Here is a 20756-nt window from a genome sequence, read left to right on the forward strand (position 1 = left end):
GTGAGTCCCCGGTCCGATAGGGAACAAACAGAGGGAGCGATATTCGTGACGGGAACCGAACGCCGTGCCTGTCGATTTCGTACGTAAAGGGTTACTTACAAGGGCCCGAGTAATAAGTAGTATCTATCCTCAAGCCCCAACCAAGCAGTCAGGCGGAGGAGTGATGTATTACGTAGTAGTCCTTTTTTGGAATCAGATATCTGAAGTGCTAAAAAAGCACAGACAGTACTGCTGGTAGAGGCGAGTCCTCAAAAAGGTCAAATCCAATCGCGCTGGGACCAATGCGAGGGTTCCGAACATTCACAGACTAACAGCAAAGAAACAATCCAAATTGGGAGTGATCACATCCTCCCTAACAAAATCTTCTTACCCGATTCGGCGAATTCGGTGTCTCATTTCAAACACATCTTTTTAATTTCCATACTGATTCAATCGCAACTGTTGGAACACCTTTACAAGCCGACCAGAAGCTTTCAATTCATTTCTGAGATTTCTCTCTAGGTCCGGATATTCCCATTCTATTAGTACATCATCTGCTAGTGGCAGTCTTTGACCAAATTGACTTCATAGTACGACCGCTACCTGTCGACCTAGAATCTCTTCTTTCCTACCCACTATTCCGCGTGAAACTCGCACGAGATGGTAGCACTGACTTCAACGAGCTGCGGCTCGAAGTCGATGCCCGCGCCGACCTCGAACGTCGCTGCGCTCGTGGCCCTCATGGCCGTCTGCTTGAGTTTTCTCACGGGCCACGATGTCTGCACATCCTCGATCTTGACACAGGTGACTGTGGCCCTGCCGATGACGCGGCTGTAGCCCTGTGCGCGGATCATGGCCTTCCGCAGCGCCTGCTCTCGGACCTCATCGTCGAGCTCGGCTTTGCTGGCCTCCCCCAGTTCCCAGTCGATGCCCCGCATCTCGACGAACGGCATGCGCGACAGCCGCACGACCATCAGGCCCAGGCGCGTAAAGTCACGGAAGTGTATGGCGATATTGGAGTGGGCGCTGTATAGCTTCTTCTCCTGGCGCACGTGCTTGTCGTCGTACTCGTCCGCCGCCGAAATGGAGAGCGAGGCGATCGAGTAGAAACTCACCGGGGCCGTGGGGGAAATGTCGCCATCCGCCAGCCGTGGGCACAGGTGGTCCAGATCCTGTTGGATGTCTTTCACCGTCGACACCACGTGGCTGGAGACTTCGTCCTTGTCGGACCCGGTGTCGGAGGCGGCGATGTTCAGCACCGCCCGCTGTGCAGTCGTAGTGATGGTGGCGCTGCTTTGAATACTGATCAGCGTCGGAGGGGCCATGGCGTCAAGAGATCTCAAGCTTGGTGTTGCAAAGGTTACAAAAGGAGGATGAAGACAGTTCAACCAAGAACTAGATGGATGGATTGCAAAATCAGATCTGTCGAGATTTGAGCAGTTTTATAGACACAGCCCGCCTCTGTTGCGAGCTGAAACAAGCTTGGCGAGTCCAATCCCTGTGCCTTCTGGCCACCCGACTAACGGTTCGCGGTCTAGTTCAACACTATATACGATATCCTATATTCCGGCTTATAGTGAGGGGCGAGAGCCTGCCATATACTCACGGGCGATGTTCCTTTTCGACATCAGCCTGTCTCTGGTGATCCAATATGGCGCCGGCAACCCTGTCTGACTCAAATGCGTTGCTTCTCCTCGAACGAGGGACGCAATCGCGGCAGAACAACCGAGGATCCGTGGCATGCCGTGGCCGGTGAAGCCTGCGTTGACGAAAATGCCGGGTTTTCCAGGTACCTCCCCAACCCAGGGCATAAGATCGGAAGAGTAGCCCATGATGCCGGTCCAGATGTCCGTGATCGTCGCTTGTGAGTCTTCCCAGCCGTGGAACATCCGCTGCATGTAGCCGGTGAAGTACTTCTCAGCGCCCGGTATCAAATGCGAATCATCTGTATTGTTACGCCAGTAGGAGTCGTTCAGGAGCACGACTTGTTTTGCACCTCCAACGACGATACTACCATCCGTCTTGCTGATCAGATAGTCATATTCTTGGGGCCCATACCGAATGCTGTAGGTATTGTTCAGGTGCGGAGCCATCTTTCCACCCTCCGGCACGGCGATTCTGCATGCGACTCCTCTAGCAGGGGTGATTTTGTCACCAAATTCGGGCAACAGTGCCGACAGATATGCATTTGTGGCCAAAATCACTTTCTGCGCTCTGATGTCTCCTCGAGGTGTTTTCAAAACCCACCGTCCATCGCTGCCAGGTGAGGAGGAGATTGCCGTCACAGGAGTATTTGCTTGCAGGTTTGCCCCCCACCCCAGGCAGCGGCGGAGAAGATGGGAGACCAGTTTATAGGGCCAAATAGATCCCGCCGTGAATGTAAAGGCCGCCAGCGCCCCTTTCACGCCTGAGACCTGTTCAGCCTTCTTGGGGTCCCCGATGAAGTGCAGGTCGTCGGGGAAACGATATCCTCTGGCTTTCATGTCCAGATACGCCGCGACCGTGGGTTCAGCCACTCGAGGATCCACAAACACATCGATGGCACGGGTGAGTTCAAAATCGCAGTCGATTTGCTCCTTCTCGACCAATCTTTTAACGTCCATGACCTGCTGCGTTTCAAATCTGGTCACCTCCTCCGCTATTTGCGGTCCGTACATTCTTTCATAGAGGGCTGCGTTGAAATAGACATCGGGCTTGAGGTGGCCACCATTGCGTCCCGTCGCTCCTGAGCATACGTCTCGGGCCTCAAGTATCACGACTGACGGTCTCTTGCCATCGTCCTTTTCGAGGATGTGGTAGGCACATGCTGCTCCGACGTAACCAGAACCGATCACCACGACGTCTGCCTCTCGAGGGAGGTCTTCGGTTGTGCGATGTTTCGACAGATTCGATGGATAGGAAAGCCAATACGGTGGCATAGGATCTGCCCCGGGAAGTGGCATATTGCTGTGACTTTGAAGTAAGGTCGTTCGTTACCAAGAACGATATGTCTGTCTAACTTCAGGCTTTGTTGTCGGCAACATCAAGAGCTTTTTTGTTGGTCTTCTGATGTCGAAGCCACCCCCGACAAGGGGCGGAAATGTCCGCGCCTAGGGCGGGTGAGAGGCGATAAGGTCCAGGTCGCGGCATTGCAAGATCGACGACGTCGTGCCAGGACGATAACGAGGGGGGTGGGTTGTACAAATGAGGAGGAGGAGGTTGCTAGGTAGCAAACGACGTCGAGACAGTCTATCACGTGGCTGCCCCTAACAGGCAGTGAACAGTTGTTGGGTCGTATGCACGGAAGACGGTCCCTGAACTTGTCAACACCATGATGGAATCAGGGATATCAGACTCGGCGGTACGGAGAGATACCATCTGCAAATAAATGTATCTAACTGAATTGACAACTGCTCGCCGTCCATCTGGCACCACCAAGAGACGCAAGAGACGCAAAAGACGAAAGAGACGCAAGGTCTAATGTACTCAGTCAGCCTCCCTTAGACTTGTTCTTGTGTGCTTTCCCAGTCCGACCTTTGGTGAACGAACTTTTGCCTCGAGGTGAGAAAATCATTGCAAAGATAAATGTCCTTCGCTGTACCACCACCCGTCATGAGTGCTGGCTGCTTGCGTCTTCCTTGTCCTTCTTCCTATTCATCAGACTCGAACTCCTTCCGCGACTCTCGTGTCCTATCGTCATTGCCCTGAACCTGCTGGTGGGGCTGCTCGGACTGTCGATTGACACTCCGCTTCCCTCGAGTTTCCCGATCCGAGCTGTCAGAGTGGTGTTCTCTCTCTGCAGTTCCCCGATCTGGCGGGTAAGCAATTCTTGCTCCTTTTTCAGCAGCTCCAGCTCGGCTCTTGCCTCGTCCCGTTCTCTAGTCAGACGTGACTTTTCATCCTTGTCGGTCTGTTTGCGCTTCTTCTCGTCCAGTTTCTTCGCCTCCTTCTTTCTTTTTTGCTCTAATTTGGCCACTTCTTTCTGGTACCTCTCTTCGTGCTTCTTAAGTTCACGCTGATGTTTCTCCTCGGCCTTCTTGAGAGCGAGTTGTTCTTTCTCTGTGTCTTTATTCGCTCGGCTCGATAGCTTTTCACGTTGCTTTGCAAATTTGGCGTCTACGGCAGCCTTGCGTTCCGAGAGTTTGGTCATTTCTTTGTCATGCTGCTGGAGCAGTTGACTTTCCGTCTGCTCTGAAAGGGACTTGGAAGAAATTGAGGGAGATTCCTCGGACGTCAGGTGCGAATCCGCCGAGGCAAATGAAGTGGTCGAAATAGTGGACGCGTCATCATCGTCGCCATCCGGATTCTCCCCTTGCTGTATGTCTTCCTTGGTAATCTCTTGCTGGTCCTTGACTTCGTGGTTCCCGATTTGAGGAAGGTGTTCGCGAACTGTCTGCGGAGTGTATGAGCTAATGGCTTCCGTCACAGTATCCAACAAGCTGGACGACGACGCGGGCGTATCCGGCGGGGATTCAACTGTGCCGTCATGAGCAGCGGACGCTTTGGGTGTACCTGGTTGTGACTCTCCAATGGCCTGCAGACTCTCTTCGTGTTCTCTGATCCCGGCAAGGGTGCCGTTAGCTTCCCAGCTGGCAAAGCTTTCACGCCGCCCGCCGAATGGTCGTTGTTCGGGCCTGTCAGTATCCTCCTCCTCGTCTTCTCTTTGACATGCCCAATCCAAGAACTTCAGAGCGTCTGCGCAGATGCTCGCAGGGGTGCCTCTCTCGACCATGAATCGCGGCACGCTGCCCCCTGGGTCGCTTCGAGTGACCATAATCCATTCAACAGGGTTCTCTTCCGGATCAAAGGGCTCAGCAGGGTCAGGGGTTTTGATGGGACTCCCCGGTGCATCAACCGTAACACTCCTCTTTCTGCTTCCGGGGGACATATCTCTGAGTCCTGAGCCGTTGGTATTGACCCTCAAATGCCTATGGTCGTCCTGGTGATGCGGGTCAGCATCCGCTGCGTGCTTCTCTGCATTGTGTCTTAGTACATCTTTCTCAAGCGATGGAGAAGGGACTCGGTGGTGGTTGAAGTGATTCAGGTCTGTCGATGACATGGTGGATTTGAGCCTTCTGGGGACCTCGCGGATGAATTCTACCGATTCATACTGGCCTCGGATGAAGCCATTTTGAGGCTGCGTCTCGGGATGGTCGCAGGGTTTAGAAATGATCATATAGTGCCGCGGAACCAGATCAGGCGCTTTATGAGAGTCTCCATGGTGTTTAATTGCCTTGGACGAGGTGACCAAGAGAGTGACGAAATCACGCGGAGTGGTAGGTCCTGGGAATTGGGCACTGAGTCGATATACTTCGATCTTTCCACGATTTGGCACCGTGATTTCCTCGACCCTGGTTTCTGCGCCGATACCTCTAACATTCCCTTCACCAGGTTTGCCTTGAACTGCAAGCGAAGTAGGAAACTCCCGCTCAAACCCGCGCTTAAAGCGATTAAAGCCGAGCCCTTCATGCACACTCCTGCGAGCAAACCACGAACCTTTTCCGTCCTTGCTAGACAATTTGTAGACAGCTATACCCAATGGATTTTCTTTCGCCGCGAGCTTTATCGGCTTCCCCCACTCATGTTGTAGAGCTGCGTATTCTGGGGCTGGAGGAGGACTCCGCGCAGACGAGACAAACATTTCGGAGGCATTGCTTGCGGTGATAGAGCCCGTGGTATGTGAACGATGTCGGTGAGTGGGATCGGGATCAGGAATGGGTATGCTCTCGACTATCGTCTGGACTTGGGAGAAGAGATCGGACAAGAAGGGATCTAGCTCTTCATGCTTCTGGGGGATATCCTGGAACTTGCAGGGGGCAAGAGCTTTGAGGGAGTCGTGGAGGTTCACCATCTTGGAGCGGATCTCCCGAGGCGATTGTGTGATCAGAAACCTCTGCCCGCTGGTGGGTGAAGAGCTGTACAGACGAGGGAGTGGTCAAGTGGTGGACATGGCGGGAGATGAGGGGCAACTTCAATATGCCGTCACTTGGATGTGGAAGCGGGAGGACGCGAGAGCCAGTCCTTAGCGGAAAGGACGGCGAGCTTGAGGACACGACATTTGATTCGACCTTCGGCAAGTCAATGCGGATAGGCACAAGCTGGGAAAGCAGTTGAAGTAAATGGGGTGGCCGCTGATATGAGAAGGTGTTGATGATGACTGAGCAACCTGCGGTCGATTGCCTGGCCATTGAGGATAAAAGTCTCGATGACGGGGAGGCGCATTTTGGAGACGGGATTACCTGGCTGGTGGTGATAGTGGGGGACGGGCGATCGGCCCTCCAGTTGGGCTGGGCCTAGTGAGCCTTGGAAGCTGAGCTGGTTATCGTCATAGGCCCTTTTAGGCGAGGTCGCGCCGTGGCTCCTTGGCTAGTGAGGCTCACTAGCCCCGTACGCAGCGGGTATGGCTCAACTATTATAATGTGGCTATCGGCTGGACTTCCCACCTCCCCCATTCCTCGTGCTAGCTCAGCAGCTTCTCATCTGTTTTCTGCAGACAACTTGAGTAGCAGATCTAGATGCAGCCACAAAGAGGCTGACAGGTCGAGACCTGCACCGGAACACCGCCAGACCGATGAGGTTGTGGTAGAACCAATCTACAAAGAGGCAGAAGAAAATGGAGCAAAAAGACCAGAAATCAATGGATTGAAAGCAAGTCCAGCGGTGAAAAGATTGAGAAGATGCTCATATTTTTAGATTATCTTTATGTATTGAGGTGTGTGCCTCAAGCTCCAGCATCCGATTCCCCTCCACCCAGTGGAGCAGGCTTCCTCGACACCAGGCCGAGGATATAGGAGATGACCCTATAAACCACACTGCATCATGTCCAAGACACCATAGACTGTCTCATTGTTGCCCACACAAGTCACGGACCCGTAATGGAAAGTTCGCACACGCCACAGGCGTGCCAACGAAACGCAACCCCGATCGAGTCCTTGGTACCTGCAAACAGATATCGCGCAGTAAGGCAGCATTCGTCACATGCCTGACGCGACGCCTTGCCACCCCGCCGTTGTTCCCACTACCTTGAGTGCCAGCCAGTGCATCGTCAGGTGTAGGAGGAACGGGTGTTCAAGATGTGCAACGCGGAGGGCTCGCCTCAGTCATCGCAACACCTCGAGTGTCACCACGGCATTGCCAAAAGAGATCCCAGCGTGTATCCCAAACCTTGCATACCTGCCGCGAGGCATTCCGATCTTGCGAAAATGCGGGACTGTATCCAACCCAGGGATATCTCTGTGTTCCATCCAGTCAGACCTGCCGCTGATGTATAGTCCAAAAAACCCACAAAACTAATACTCGACATAGGAGATTAGCGAGGAAAAGAGCAAAAAAACACAACGCTTGCTGGAAGATCAACCCTGTCCCGATATTATTCCATGTCCCGTGTCCCGTATAGCCTGTGTCAAATGCAGAGTGGTATCCTTGTGTCGCTAAAGTTCGATCGATTAACTCCTTGCTCAAAATGCTCAAGATCTTTGTTCCCGCGGACTTGAGCCGCTCTTTATCAGCCGACTGTTGATGTTCCTAAGAGGACAGCGGGTTGATGGCCATCAACCTTGGAAGAATTTTGTGCAGACGAAATGAAGCGGACGTGAAAGTCCTCGTTCCAAGATCGTTCACATGGCAGTGGCATACGGCATCGTGTATTCTTGGTACCGATCCCATCCGAACGTGCTCAGACCCGCAGACGTACTGCACGGCTGTGGAGTGAGCATGCTCGGGAGAGGGAGCGGGGCGAACGATGATGTTGTGGCCGGAGCGCTGAAAGCAGGCGCGCTGTAGTATTGAGACGTATTGTAAGCCGCTGTGGAGTAAGGTTGGCTGAAGGAGGGCGTCGGCGATGGAAGCTGAATCTCGTGCACACCCACGTTGGACCAAATATTGTGATGCGAGTCGCAAGAGGAGACGGGGCTCGGGCTTGAGGGAACAATCTTCCATGCCTCGACGGGGGCTGGTTGGATGGCGTGCAGATGATGTGACGACCACCACTGTTCCGCACCGGTCGAGCTGGGGAGCAGAGGAGTCGGGCGAATGACATCGACGATCCTTGGGGGGGGAGGTAGAAGAGGGACAAAGAGACCCATGATGGCGGTGCGCACTTCGTCGCTTCGGCCACACAGGAGCTCGCCGGCGCCATCTTCCTCCATACCTTCCAGGGCGTGGGCACTTGTCCGATAGACGAACTTGTTGGCCGCCTGCACAAACTCCTCCTGCAACTTCTTGAGCTGTTGTTCCTTCTCCGACCACTCCCAGGTGTTGGCGTTGGTGTCGACAGAGAAGACTTCCTTGTGATACTCGACCAGCGAATCAATAGTGTCTGTTGTCAGCTTGAAGGCGACCTCGTTCTGCGAGACCATGTCGACATGCACGACGTATGCCTCGATGTGGATGAGTTGGTAGTTGAACAAAGCCTCCACCAGAGGATTCGAATCTTTCCTCAACTCCGACTCGGGCGCCTTGGGCACCATTAATGAGCACAGCGACCAGATGGCGTTGGGCGATGACAGGGTTTCGGTCAGACATCGAGTATGTTGAGGCACACTGTTCAGAGGTCGCTTGATCTTGTTGATCCGCTTGAGGGTGGCCGTCAACCAGGGCTCGACCTTTGTGTTGAGCACCACATTGCAAGTTGATCGCGGCGCAAAGGCGGCCGCCGAGGCGGGCAATAGTATCGTCGGCATTATGAGATAATTGGACTTGTTTGTTCGGTTTTTTGTGACGATTATCTCTCCTTCTATGGTAGATGCAGGGGTTCTTTTGATCTTTTCTCACAGAGACATTCGACACTGACGGGCAGGGAAGGGCTGATCAACCAGAAGCAACAAGATAATATATGAGACGACAGAACGAGGGTTCAGGGTAAATTGGATGAATGATTGCGTAGATCGAAGTGTATCTCTAGGCGGTCCCAACGAGGGAAGTAGTGTGCGCGCCTTGCAGAGAGGGTTCGGAGATGAAGTGGTAGGGGAAGAGGTGGTGATGGTGATGGTGGAGGGAAAGAGTGGTAGAGGGACGAGGGTGGGAAGAGCGGGGATGACGAAAAGGGCAAAGAGATAGAAGGAGGAGAGAGCCGTACCTTATATCCAGCAAAGGAGAAGAGTCATTCACGGAACTGATAGGCTGAAGAATCCAAAGCTAAAGATGGGGGACCTGGCCGGTCAGGCGCAGGCTGCGCAGCAAGCGTTATGCAGTTGGATGGAGACATGGGTAAAAAGAAAAATTGTGGATACGGGCCCTACACGGGTCTCCCCATCAGCAACACGAAAGGATGGGAACCACCTTTTTTGGGGGGAGTGGGAGGGGGGATTACTGGCTATGGGCCTGAGCCTTTGGGAGGGATGCGAGGGATGCGAGGCGTGGGAAGGAGAGATGGGTGTGTTTCCGAATGGAGCAAGCGAGGAAGGCCACAAGCAAATCAAGCAATCTGCCATAGTCATGCGAGGATGTAGGTACATCTGGCAACAGTTGCAGGAGTGGGAGGAGGAGGAAAGAGCGAGACTAGGACCAGGAGGAGGCGAAAAGAGTGCAGAAGAGGCGAATTCGGCAATGAGCGAACGAAAGAAGAGGCACGAACGGCAAAGGCGACGAAGAGCGAAGAGGCGCAGCCGGGGATGTGAGGAAACGAGGCAAGTCCGAAGTCACTCACTACTCATTCTGCACGGGCACGCCCAGGGCTCACCAGGGCACACCAGGGCACACCCAACAGTCTCTCACTTTACTTAGTCACTCGTTCAGGCGAGGCCGAAGAAACCAAGGTTTTCCCCGTTTTTGCCCCATTGCCATTCGCATTCACTGTGCCCGCAGCCCACTTTTCCACTTTTCCTTTTACGATCCTCTTTTCGCCTCTTTTCCATCCACCGCAACTCACGAATGCTACTGCTGGTGGGCTACACTGCGGGCTACACTGCACGGCGTCCCGGTTACGGACGGGGCCCCCTCCCTTCCCTCTGATCCCGAGCCTGCACCCTACGAAGGACACCGGCGCACCTGAAGTAAAAAGGTGAAGCTGGATCTGAACCTGGCCGACCTGCAACTTGCATCTACGCTACTGCACGCTCAACCGACTCGTCCCTGCTGAACATCTACGGTACAAGCTGCGTCTGAGCCCTGCCACTGGCCATTCGTCATCACCACCAAGTCTCGTGTATGTTTCCAGCTCAGTCTGTTTCCCACCCCCGTGCCCCTTCCCCGTGCCCCCTCCTCCGAGCTGGGTAGAAAAAGATTGACAGAGGACAGAATTGATTTAGCTGCATATGCAAGATCAGACGCTTCTCTCGCCCGGCTTCATCCATTCTCGTCATGTAACTGGTGGCCGGGCTTACGATGGCCATCTTGCTTGAAATCAAGCATGCTCACTTAAGCGCACCAGCGTTGATTGCCAATATCAAGTTTGATCAAGGCTTCGTCAAACATTCAACTCGGCACACGTGGGCGGAAATTGATCTTGGCCTCGCCCTACGCCCCCAATATCTCGCCCATATCCAGCTTCCAGGTCCTGGCCCTGGCAGTGGCGCCTGGATCAGCAAGCCGCAAACGGCGAATATCTCCAATTCTCTGGCAAACAACCCTCGTAGGTCTGCCCTTGCCACGGCTCTCCCCGAGCACAAGCGTTCTTCGAGATGATTACCCCCTTCTAGAAGAACTAGTTGAACGTGCGTTGTTCTGAAGCCACCTACGGTGCCTGTAGATTGCCATCGTTTCCAGCCCAAAGCCCTGGCTTCTGGGCTCCCTCGTAAATGCAAGGCTCTTTTTCCTTTTCGTGAGGGGCCTGATGATTATCCTCAGCAACGGCCTCCCAGGGGGGCCTTCAATCTCAAGAGTCGTTCAATCACAGTTCTGGTATGTCAGGGAACCGCACTCCTGAATCCCTGAAGACTCATCGTCCCGTAGCAGGTTGGTGGCATTGTCGGAGGCTGGGGAAGGAATGAGCCTTCTGTACTCGCCGTTGGCGGACTCGTAGACTCGAGCACAAACCTCCAAAAGCTTTACGTATACCGGGCCTGGGGCGGTTGTCTCAAAAGATCAGGAGTCTTTGGTCGCCCTTCACTGCGATTTGCAGACCCGAGTTCGTGGTACGAGAGCCCCGTTTCAGCAGCATAAACACCAGCCTCTGGATGCTCGGTCTCCAAGAATCGGGGCACAGGCCAGAAGCTCGCCGAACGGACAGAGTTCAGAAATCATGATGGCCGGACTCGGGGCGGTTTGATGACTGGCGGAAGGCAAAAGGCATGCACAACCACTCGTTGACACAGGATGCTGGGTTGTTGCAAATCCGCCCGAGTTAGCTGGCGCAGGACAGCTGAGGTGATCCTCGTCGGAAGGCACTTCTGCAAAGGCATTGGCTGCTGATCACGGACACTGGCGTGGCACTTTATCTCAACATCCCTGCTACACACTCTGATTGGCTGCACTGGTTTTTCACTTGCCTGTGGCATAGCATCATGTGACAACAGTTTGTGCCGTGCCCACCTGCTCCAACGGCGAGCAGACTGGTTTGACGGGCTGGAGGGACAAGATACAAGTTTGTCGCAGCAGCCGCCGACATTTGTTTCTAGATCGACAAGCTGCATGTTTCAGCCCAGGTATCCCAAACAGTGACGACAGTGCAGTGCGTCTCCACGAAGAAAGAAGCTAAAAAAAAAATGGAGAGGCACCGAGGCAAGCAAGATGCTGATGAGATCGACCACCCGGGGAAAGCGAGGTTGGGAAACAGGGCGATCCCTGGCCAGCGCGCGGTGGCCGACCAGGTGAACAAGTTCTTGTGGCTGTGCACGTTGCATGATTCAAATACGTTGCGAAGCCGCATCGCCTCACGCCTCACGCCTCACGCCTCATCGGTCTGTCCGATCACGTGGTTGTCGTAGCCTTAGTGCTCGGCTGACTTGCTTTTCCGAGGCTCAAAAGTACCTCAGGCAGAGGCTTCGCCACCTTTGGTGCTGTCGATCTCGAGAGGGATCCTCTTCGCTCCTGACATCTTTCATGGAGACCATGACCGAGGACAAAAAATTGGGCACGAGCCATGAGAAGGATGACGAGGCACAGGACGCAAGATGCGGGAGCGGCGCAACATCTATTTGGGGAGTGTTGCGCATTACCATTGTGTTCTCGCATGCCTGTTGTGCACATCTCCGAGCGGCTAATATCCCAGTTCAGTCACCCTTCTCATGCTTTACCCGGCCTTGGACAATGTAACCGGTGACCCTTGGCCTCGTGTCTGCAACAAGAGCATATGTCTGATGAACGGCTTCCTCGGTCACCGCTGCCGGATGATTGCTCCGTGAGCTCCTCTCAAATTGACTCGGAATCGTCCAGTGTTGTTTTGCTGTTGGCAAAGCTATGACATGTTCAGATTCTGGAAGTCAACCGGGGCTCATGTCCTTGACCAAATCCGGTTGCTGTGAACTCTGATGCTTGGCGCCGTGGTTCCCATGTCTCATCTCACTTGCGTCCATTGTCAGCTGAGGTCACTCACATTCAGCGCCCACCACTAACGAGATTTTCAATGTTATTTACGAAAGCGCAAATGGGTGAGGGACGACCAGCTGTCCCGTGACGCAAAGCTGCGTAAACAGTGTTGGGTCGAACCACAGGTCATGGCCATCTACCCGAATATGACATGTGAGTTAACAGAACGTGGTGCCGATTGCCACGAGTAGGCAATGTATCCAGCCACTTCAGTGGCAGAAGTCTCCTCTAATTCCCATTTCCGGTTGTACAAGACAGCCTTCAGAGACTACACTGGAAAGCGACCACCCGCGACATGCATCTGCGGGAGTGTTTGTACCACTTCCCATTGAACGCGCCAACGATGATGAATGCATTGTATTACAGTTAGGTTGCATCCATCAACAATGCGATCACCGGCCAAAGATCTGTTCAGACGTACCTGCTACTGCGGCTAAATTCGACGAACAAGTGGTCGGTGTACAGGGAATGGAGTGTTGAGAGCACAGAGCGGTCCATTGCCCTCGCCAGAAATAGGTGGCAACCTTCAAGCGAGGAATGAAGTGTTTGCACCATGGGAACTCACTACGACTTGGTGAACTTGACCATTTCTGGGACAAGAAACATCTGATCGCCAAATGCTACTGACCAGACTCGCAATGACCACAGGCCCGCGGGTACATTATCTAGCCAAATCAGGAGACCGTTGAAAGGAGAATAAACTGTGCAATAGGGGACAAGCCCAAAGTACTCCTTGGCTCAAACGATACTATGACTCAGTGGAATTTCTCCTCTAACACTTGAGAGAAGAGCGGCGCAAAGTGGTACCAGTTTAAAATCCGAGCGGCGATAGGGCTGCGGCTTCTCTCAAAAGCTCCTTTCCCCCTCTCCTTTTCCCAAGACAGCCTTGTCAGCCCTACACTTTGGAAATGCTTTTGGTGCGGGCAAAAGGGACAAAAGGGTAAAAGGGGCCAAAGGCTCCAGGCTCAAGGCTGTGTGCCAAGCAGATAAGGGGTATTTTTAGATCCGTAGGGCCGGCTGATCTGGGCCTTTGTCGACGTCTTCGGGGAATTCTCCTCCGCACGTGCAGCTTTCTGTCCAATCAAGTTCCGATGTCGGTGTTTCCCTGACCGGGCCCCGACATGTGCTGAGTCGTGGACCCTAGCTTTTCCTTTTTCACCAACCAAAAAATATTGAACAACTTGTTCTGGATTCTATCCTTCTCCCTCTCACCGAGTTTCGTCGCTTTTGAGCTTTCCTCTGGGCCGTGGTCGTTGTTCTTGTTTGCAGATATCTCCCTTTGTTGCAGCGTTGGGTTTTCAGGTGCTTCTTTCACCAGCTCGTGGACCTGTTTTCTACTCAGGGGCAACTACGGTCATCCCCCTGAAGTGCTATTTTATAGCTCTTTTTTCGACCAGGAACCGCGTATTTTAATAATTACCCCGTGCTTTCCAACGTCCAGGACGACCAGAATCAATATGTCAACATACATTCGTCCTTCCCTCAAGGTTGTGGGTGTTGCGGCAGCTGGTGCCACAGCGGGATATACAGCATGCCATTACTGGAACACGACCTTCTTCCAATTCAACACAGTTCATGCCGAGTCCCCTCCTTCAGATGCCAAGGCAGCACTGAAGAAGATGAACTGGAAGGGCTTCACAGAGCTCAAGCTCGAGAAGGCTGAAATGGTCAATCACAATGTCAAAAGGCTGACTTTCGCTCTCCCTGATGATTCATCAATTACCGGCATTCCCCCCGTCAGTACGTATAAACTGCTCGTCACCCGTGAAAATCTCGACTCTCTGACATTTCTCCAGCATCTCTTTTGACCAGACACACGCCCGAAGGAGCCTGGATTCCAGTTTTCAGACCCTACACACCTGTCAGCGCCAATGGTAAGTTCTGAATAGGTTTTTCGTTGAAACGGACTTGGGGCTGATCTCATAATGTGAAGACCAACCCGGATATGTGACGTTCATGGTCAAGAAGTATCCCAATGGCAAGGGATCCGGCAAAATGCACTCTCTGAAACCTGGTGATTCAATGTTGTTCAAGCCACTCCATGAGTTCGACTACAAGCCAAATCAATACTCAGCCATGACCTTCATTGCCGGAGGTTCGGGTATCACTCCGATCTACCAACTGACCCGGGCTATCCTCAACAACCCTGAAGACAAGACCAAGCTCGCCCTGGTCTATGCGAACAACTCGGAAGAGGATATTTTGCTGAAAAGCGAATTCGACGAACTTGCACAGCAATTCCCAGACCGTTTCACCAGAACCTACACCATCAGCAAGACCACGCCAGAAAATGAGGGTCGCTACCACCAAGGCTACGTGGACAAGACCATGTTGAGCCAGGTGATGCCCCACAAGATGAACGAACGGAATGTCAAGGTTCTCGTCAGTGGGCCCCCTGCCATGATTGAAGCTGTGGCAGGCGCCAAAGGCGGCTTTGGCTGGACACAGGGCAGCCTGGGCGGGATCCTCGGAGAGCTCGGCTATACCAAGGAAGAAGTGCACAAGTTCTAGAGATCCAGCGCAGTGCCGTAGCGAAGGTGTTTATTCATTCGATGTCTATATTACTAGGACTTGGGTGAACTTGGAATCTGTTTACACACCCGGCGCTTTGGGGGAAGCTAGACATAGAATAGATAGACAGATACCAGCGAGTCAAGCGAGGGGCAAATGGCTGCACCCTTCGGCTTAGGGTGCCTCTTACAAGCAATTTTGATTTTTTCAAGCATGACGCTCGCCGTCGGAATTTAGGGTTCGACACTCCGTATCGCCGATTTTGATACATGGTCCTCTTGTCTCGATGTGTGGAAAATGGAAGAACGAGTCGATAGAGGTCGCGGTACCCCCACTGGATGATGGCGGACCCTCCTCAACCGACGTGCCCAGTTTTGACGACCTCGAGCGTAGATAATATGGGTCACCACCAGGTATTGAAGCACAGGCCGCCTGCGACCGGCTTGGAGGCTAAACATTCACTATGGAAGCGGCCCTAAATGGGGCAATGATGGTAGAGGATTGCAATGGAAGTTCTCGGAGCTCGTTCGTCCGCCCGGCCCGGTAACGTCGGTTCGGGGGTTGCATCATCGTGATCATCCCAACCTCGACCTCAACCCTCGCCTCGCTCCGCTGTTCCACACGCTTCTCACAAGCTTATCCCGTCCCATGTTCGCAGCTCATCGCATACGCAATTCTGCGTCCGTGTTCGAACCAGCGAACCAAAAACAAGAGGGTTGCGGCCGGAAATGGAAGGAACCCACTAAGAGCCATCTGGGACGCGTTTGCTTTGTTCGCTACTCATCTCTCATGTGAGAAGAAGGTGACGTCCCGTGCCCTTCCTTGACCATGCAGGCCTTTGGTGAGTTCTTCACGCTTTCTTTTTGATCGATGGCGAATGGTGATGATGGTGGAAATCCCTCCTCCCATGCTGCGAGGAATATGCTGCGGAAGCAAGCGCTGATCAATCTGACATTCTCAGTCCCCAAAAATCGCAAGGTATGTGATGCACCGCGAGTTCCTTCCGTCGTCCTCCTCTGCGCAACCCACCGGCCCCCACTGATACTTCTCTCCGACATGGCTGCTGATCGAGAGGGTTAATCGTTGTAGCCCAAATTCGATCTCACCCTGCGCATCATCGATTTGACCAATATCCCCTTGATCTACGGAACTGTCTGTGTGAGATGGCACCTCTCCTCCTCCAACGCCGCAGAGCACCGCGGACGCACCGACAAGGCCCCGATCGAAGAACACAAGGCGACATGGGACTACTGCAAGGAAATACCGGTGCGAATGACCATCGACAAGACGGGCATGCTCCAGGAATGCGACATCCACTTTGAGGTCCTACAAGAGTTTCATGAAGGCGGAAGAGGTGGTCGTGTACATTTGGGTAATGTGAAACTCAACCTGGCGGAATACACTCGACTGTCCGACCTCCCGCTGGCGGATCGCGATCCCCAGGATGACGCCGACGACGGGAGCATTACAAGGAGATACCTCCTACAAGACAGCAAGGTCAACAGCACGCTGAAGATCGGGATCAGAATGAGACAGACGGAGGGCGACTCGAATTTCATCGCACCTCCACTGAGATCGGCGATGGTGGTCGGAGGCATCGCGGGAGTTTTGACGACGGAGGTCGGGGAAGGCGACGACATCCCAAGCATCACCAGCAAGACGAGAGAATTGTCAGAAGCCCAGGACATTTATCGAAGAACACTGGCAGCGACGTGGGCTTGTCAAGCCGGAGAACTGCCTCCGGATAAGTTAATCGAGAATCTGTTTGCTGGGGGAAACGGCGGAGGACGGCCGCACTCGTCGAGCAGTAAGGCCAGCAACCAACAACAGCAACAACAATCACCGCAGCAACAGCTGCAACAGTCTCCCCGATTTGGTTCACGCGAAGAGAACGGTAGTAGTTCAAGCGATGAACACAGACGACCGGTCACTCCGCGGCAACTCTTGACACCCCAGGCAGCGGCTGGTGCCCATGGGCACAGCCACAGCCACCGGCGCGGCTCCAGTCGAGATTCTGCTACCTTGCAGACAGCTGCCGCCGGCGCCGTTAGTGGCCGATCGAGCATCGAGCAGCAGGTCCACGCCAGCCAACAGGATCATCGCCGGCGTGAGCGCACCGAGTATCACGAGCTTACCGAATTTGATCTCAGAGACGATTTACGGAGCTGGCAAGTCCGAGTAAGATGATAAATTGCTAGGCGGGTTGGAAGCCCTCGAGTATGTTGTTTTATCTCTCAATATTTGATCTGCGCCTGAGACGATGCGACTCCTCACCTTTTTCGTCCTTCCTGCCTAGTCGCGTATCCCGTTGGTCACAGCATTCTGAACTCCCTGTCGTCGCGAGATCGAGATATGTGAGGCTTGAGGGACAGCCCTGTCACTCTGCGGATGTCATCGGCGCCGAGATGAGGCGACCGTGTCGGGCAAGTATCGCCAGGGAACAACATCGTAAATATCTTGAACCATTTCTCCTCTGTCGACTGATGGTTTGAATCTGGGTTCTCGCCTCCCTGCCCCAAACGGAACCTCATCTGGATCGGTACGCCTTCCAGTCCTGGTGGAGGGTTCATGGACTCACATCTTCGTCGTCTGATATGCCAATCATGGCTGATTCGGTCGTCGAATGTGAGCCCACAGGAGGGGCAGTAATAGTCCAGCGAAGCATGCTTCTACACCAGCTGCTAGCCGATAGCTTCCATTATTGGTAAACTCGTGACCCCTCCGACCAATCACGCCTCGATCATGAGCTATCCTAGAAATCAGGACGGCTTTTACAACATGGATCTACAGGATACGAATATGGCGAGTCTGGGACAGTCTTACCAACTAGGCGGTTCCTACAACGGTCACCCGATCCGGGATATGCAACCGCAACTTCAGGTCTATGATGTGTGAGAGGTCAAGGGCGGTGGAAAGGGCAAAATTCAGGGGTGAAGCCAGACATGATATACTACAGAGACGAACAGGGGGACAGAAGTCAATGACCTAGTTTGACGGCCAGATGTTGAATCTTATTGCCCTACATCCCCTCCTTTTTTGTTCGGCGAATGGACCGCCAGTCTCATTGTTTCTCTTTCTAGTAGGATCATGGCCAATTGTCACCGCTGTGATACACCAGATCTCTCAGATCAATCATTTGGTTAGTATTCGAAACGTGAAAGTAGTCTTTGGGCGGGGACGCACGTGAGCTTCGCCTAAACTCCGGGAGATCTTTTCGTGAAACTCCATCTTGAGATCAACCGCGAAATCTTTCTCGAGTTCATTTCCTTTGATCAATTGATCGTAAGTCGTGACATTTTATGCACGACATATATGTTAGCCCGTGCGACCAACCCGGTCAATATCTGCCTGCGATGCCAGAGAAATCTTGCCAGGGTCAACCTCAGTCTACCCAGCGGTGCAGAGTCCGTCCACAATCGGGGCCTACGGCGATGGCAGAGTGTAGCGACACATCAACTACCGCACGAAGAAGTTGGCGAAGTCCATGAGGACGACGCTAAACCCTCCTCTGAAGGCATCGATGCGCAACTCCAAGCTACATTGCCGTCTCGGCCTAACAACCTCCGACGTCTGAATTTTCGAAAATGGAAGCCCAAACCCACTGCGCAACTCGGGGTCAATTCCCTGGGCAAACCTGCGGAGGTGCTGCTCCTGCCCACAAGAGATCGTCGAATACCTCAAGTGCCCAAAGATGAAGGGAAGGAAAAGATGCTTGGGAGCACACTGCAAGAGTCCATCGCCTCGGAGAACGTCCCGCTGAGCGGACAGAAGCTGGCGGAGAACATCGAGCAGGTTCGCGCCTTGGTGGGCAAGATGCGCGGGCAGCTAGAAAAGCACGAGTGGACAACATTAAAGAGGCACCTGCATAGTGGATTTCAGAAACAGCAGTTGAGAAAGTACATTCGCCTGCGCCGAGGCAATTTCTCTTTCCCAGAGGATCTGGAGAAATGCAACAAGAGGGATCTCATCAAATATTTGGTGGAAGAAGTCTGGGGCTTCACGACTCCGGTGCACGATGAGTCTGTCGTTTCCACAAGCAGCCAGTCGAAGATGGCCTTGACCCTGACTGAACCCGTCAAATTCGACCACCTCCTCATGCATCCCAGTCAGCCGCTGAAGACAATCGCCGAAGAGTTTGACGTCCAGATCGATGTTTATCCGTCACAATTTAAAATTAGAACAATGGGATCCAAAGCCAACGCCCAGCAAGCGCTGCAGAGGATTTCTCGTTACGCCAAGAATCTGGGACAGATTGTGATACAGTTGAAGGGCACCCATCGTGCCATGTACCAAAGTCTTGCGACAAGGAATTACTTGAATTCATACCTGAAATCAATCCAGCTGAAATACCCAGGGTTAACTATCGGCATGGACGAGCAGTGCATCAGAATTGTCCACCTTGCCAATCAGCGTGGTGCTGACCAAGCCCGTCGTGAGATCCTGCTTTCTGTGTCAATGGAGAATGTTTCAGAGAAGTCGCTCGTCTGGCCGCGAATGGACACATCGGCGTCTACCCACCAGCCTTTCCCGACTCCTCCTGAATTTCCTGCGCTATTCCATCAGTCTCCGTGGCTGAGGCTGGTGTCTACCACCCCAGGTTTGCAGACTTCCAATGCTGGCACTCGCACAGATATCGCACTTGCACCGGTTCTGCAAGGTCTCCAGGATGCCTTTGATCAGGTCTCTGGACTTCGCAATGCGGACAGTCGTCAGGAACTCTACTATGATGTGACAGCCAAATTTGGGCAAGCTTTGATGCAAGAGCTTCCACACTCTGCGACGGGCACTGTCAATGATGGTCCTCCTTCGTCCACCACTCTGGGTGGTCAAGGGTCAATCAGTGAAGGTTCCACAGAAGCAAGAACAGAGCAACCAGAGAAAACGTACGGAACTCAGAGACAACATTTCGTCGGAGGGGGGGCTTTTTTGGCACAACACCTTGCGTTGATGGAACCATGGGTTGATCACCCACGAAACCCTTCACAGGATATTGACAAACACACCCGGGCTATACTGCGTCTTGAGCTTTCACCCGTTCCAATCTCGAAAGACTTGCCGTCTTTTGAGGTGTTTGTCACCGCAGGCGAGGCTGTTGGTGGACAGCGACCCCGACTCAAAATCATTCGGGTATCGGCCATTCACCAAGAAAAGCATTTTACGGTGCTGTGTCCACACTCTCACGTGGACGTGCAATTCACGCAACGGCTCAAGCAAGACCTCGTCTACCCTGGATCTTCCGAGAGCGACACCGTACAACTCTTGACGAATGCCCTGCGTGCCTATGTCGGCAATGCGCAAGGTCACAGTTCTTCGGATTGGGTGTTTCTGCCATTTGTCGGCCTACAAGTACACCCCGATTTGCGAGAGGCGCACAAAGGGGCTCAGCGCGTCGTCGGTAAAGACGAAAAGCAGGGTACTCACCGAGAAGCAGCGACAGCAGGCAAGAAAAGCTCTCGAGGGATGGCCGAGAAGAAACAGGAATATATTCTCCGGTCAGTAGACGTCATCGACATTGATTCGCGGCTCTTCTTGATGGAGTCCTTCAAGCTCTCTAGGACCAAGTCTAGTCCCAAGTCGACCTCCACGCGCACGACCAAGCCCACAGCAAAGTCTTTCTGCTTGGACCACGTCACATACACCGGCACGACTGCTACGAGACAAGAGATTCGTCTTGCAGAGCGACCCTTGCTGTGCTCTCCCACGTTGACACAACCGGATTTGCCTGTGTTTGTGCAGGCTGCCCTGGACATAGTCAAACGACTAGACAGAGACCCGGTGAAGGCCCCTATGGCCAAGATGGCTCTCTGACTTTGAGTAAAGGG

The 20756-nt window shown here is 53.3% G+C and overlaps 8 protein-coding genes across 8 annotated transcripts; 4 read left to right on the top strand and 4 right to left on the bottom strand.

Annotated features, from left to right (window-relative positions):
* Window positions 1–614: 614 nt before the first annotated feature.
* Window positions 615–1304, bottom strand: AYL99_06437 (hypothetical protein; the record flags this gene model as incomplete). The annotated part of the gene is made up of 1 exon (XM_018837946.1): window positions 615–1304. One exon carries the CDS (start codon window positions 1302–1304, stop codon window positions 615–617), a length of 690 nt encoding a protein of 229 aa, XP_018692506.1.
* A 246-nt stretch (window positions 1305–1550) lies between these two features.
* Window positions 1551–2921, bottom strand: AYL99_06438 (hypothetical protein; the record flags this gene model as incomplete). Its single annotated transcript, XM_018837947.1, has 1 exon — window positions 1551–2921. One exon carries the CDS (start codon window positions 2919–2921, stop codon window positions 1551–1553), a length of 1371 nt encoding a protein of 456 aa, XP_018692507.1.
* Window positions 2922–3568: 647 nt separating this feature from the next.
* Window positions 3569–5809, bottom strand: AYL99_06439 (hypothetical protein; the record flags this gene model as incomplete). The annotated part of the gene is made up of 1 exon (XM_018837948.1): window positions 3569–5809. The coding sequence occupies one exon, from the start codon at window positions 5807–5809 to the stop codon at window positions 3569–3571; it is 2241 nt and encodes a 746-aa protein (XP_018692508.1).
* Window positions 5810–7574: 1765 nt separating this feature from the next.
* On the bottom strand, window positions 7575–8639 carry AYL99_06440 (hypothetical protein; the record flags this gene model as incomplete). Its single annotated transcript, XM_018837949.1, has 1 exon — window positions 7575–8639. The coding sequence occupies one exon, from the start codon at window positions 8637–8639 to the stop codon at window positions 7575–7577; it is 1065 nt and encodes a 354-aa protein (XP_018692509.1).
* Window positions 8640–13880: 5241 nt separating this feature from the next.
* On the top strand, window positions 13881–14934 carry AYL99_06441 (hypothetical protein; the record flags this gene model as incomplete). The annotated part of the gene is made up of 3 exons (XM_018837950.1): window positions 13881–14163; window positions 14220–14297; window positions 14357–14934. 3 exons carry the CDS (start codon window positions 13881–13883, stop codon window positions 14932–14934), a joined length of 939 nt encoding a protein of 312 aa, XP_018692510.1.
* Window positions 14935–15804: 870 nt separating this feature from the next.
* AYL99_06442 (hypothetical protein) lies at window positions 15805–17121 on the top strand (the record flags this gene model as incomplete). The annotated part of the gene is made up of 2 exons (XM_018837951.1): window positions 15805–15912; window positions 16024–17121. The coding sequence occupies 2 exons, from the start codon at window positions 15805–15807 to the stop codon at window positions 17119–17121; spliced, it is 1206 nt and encodes a 401-aa protein (XP_018692511.1).
* A 416-nt stretch (window positions 17122–17537) lies between these two features.
* AYL99_06443 (hypothetical protein) lies at window positions 17538–17829 on the top strand (the record flags this gene model as incomplete). The annotated part of the gene is made up of 2 exons (XM_018837952.1): window positions 17538–17559; window positions 17627–17829. 2 exons carry the CDS (start codon window positions 17538–17540, stop codon window positions 17827–17829), a joined length of 225 nt encoding a protein of 74 aa, XP_018692512.1.
* Window positions 17830–18246: 417 nt separating this feature from the next.
* Window positions 18247–20742, top strand: AYL99_06444 (hypothetical protein; the record flags this gene model as incomplete). The annotated part of the gene is made up of 1 exon (XM_018837953.1): window positions 18247–20742. The coding sequence occupies one exon, from the start codon at window positions 18247–18249 to the stop codon at window positions 20740–20742; it is 2496 nt and encodes an 831-aa protein (XP_018692513.1).
* Between the last annotated feature and the right edge of the window lie 14 nt (window positions 20743–20756).

This window comes from Fonsecaea erecta (genome assembly GCF_001651985.1).
Source record: "Fonsecaea erecta strain CBS 125763 chromosome Unknown Scaff5, whole genome shotgun sequence".
In the NCBI taxonomy this organism is placed as follows: domain Eukaryota; kingdom Fungi; phylum Ascomycota; class Eurotiomycetes; order Chaetothyriales; family Herpotrichiellaceae; genus Fonsecaea; species Fonsecaea erecta.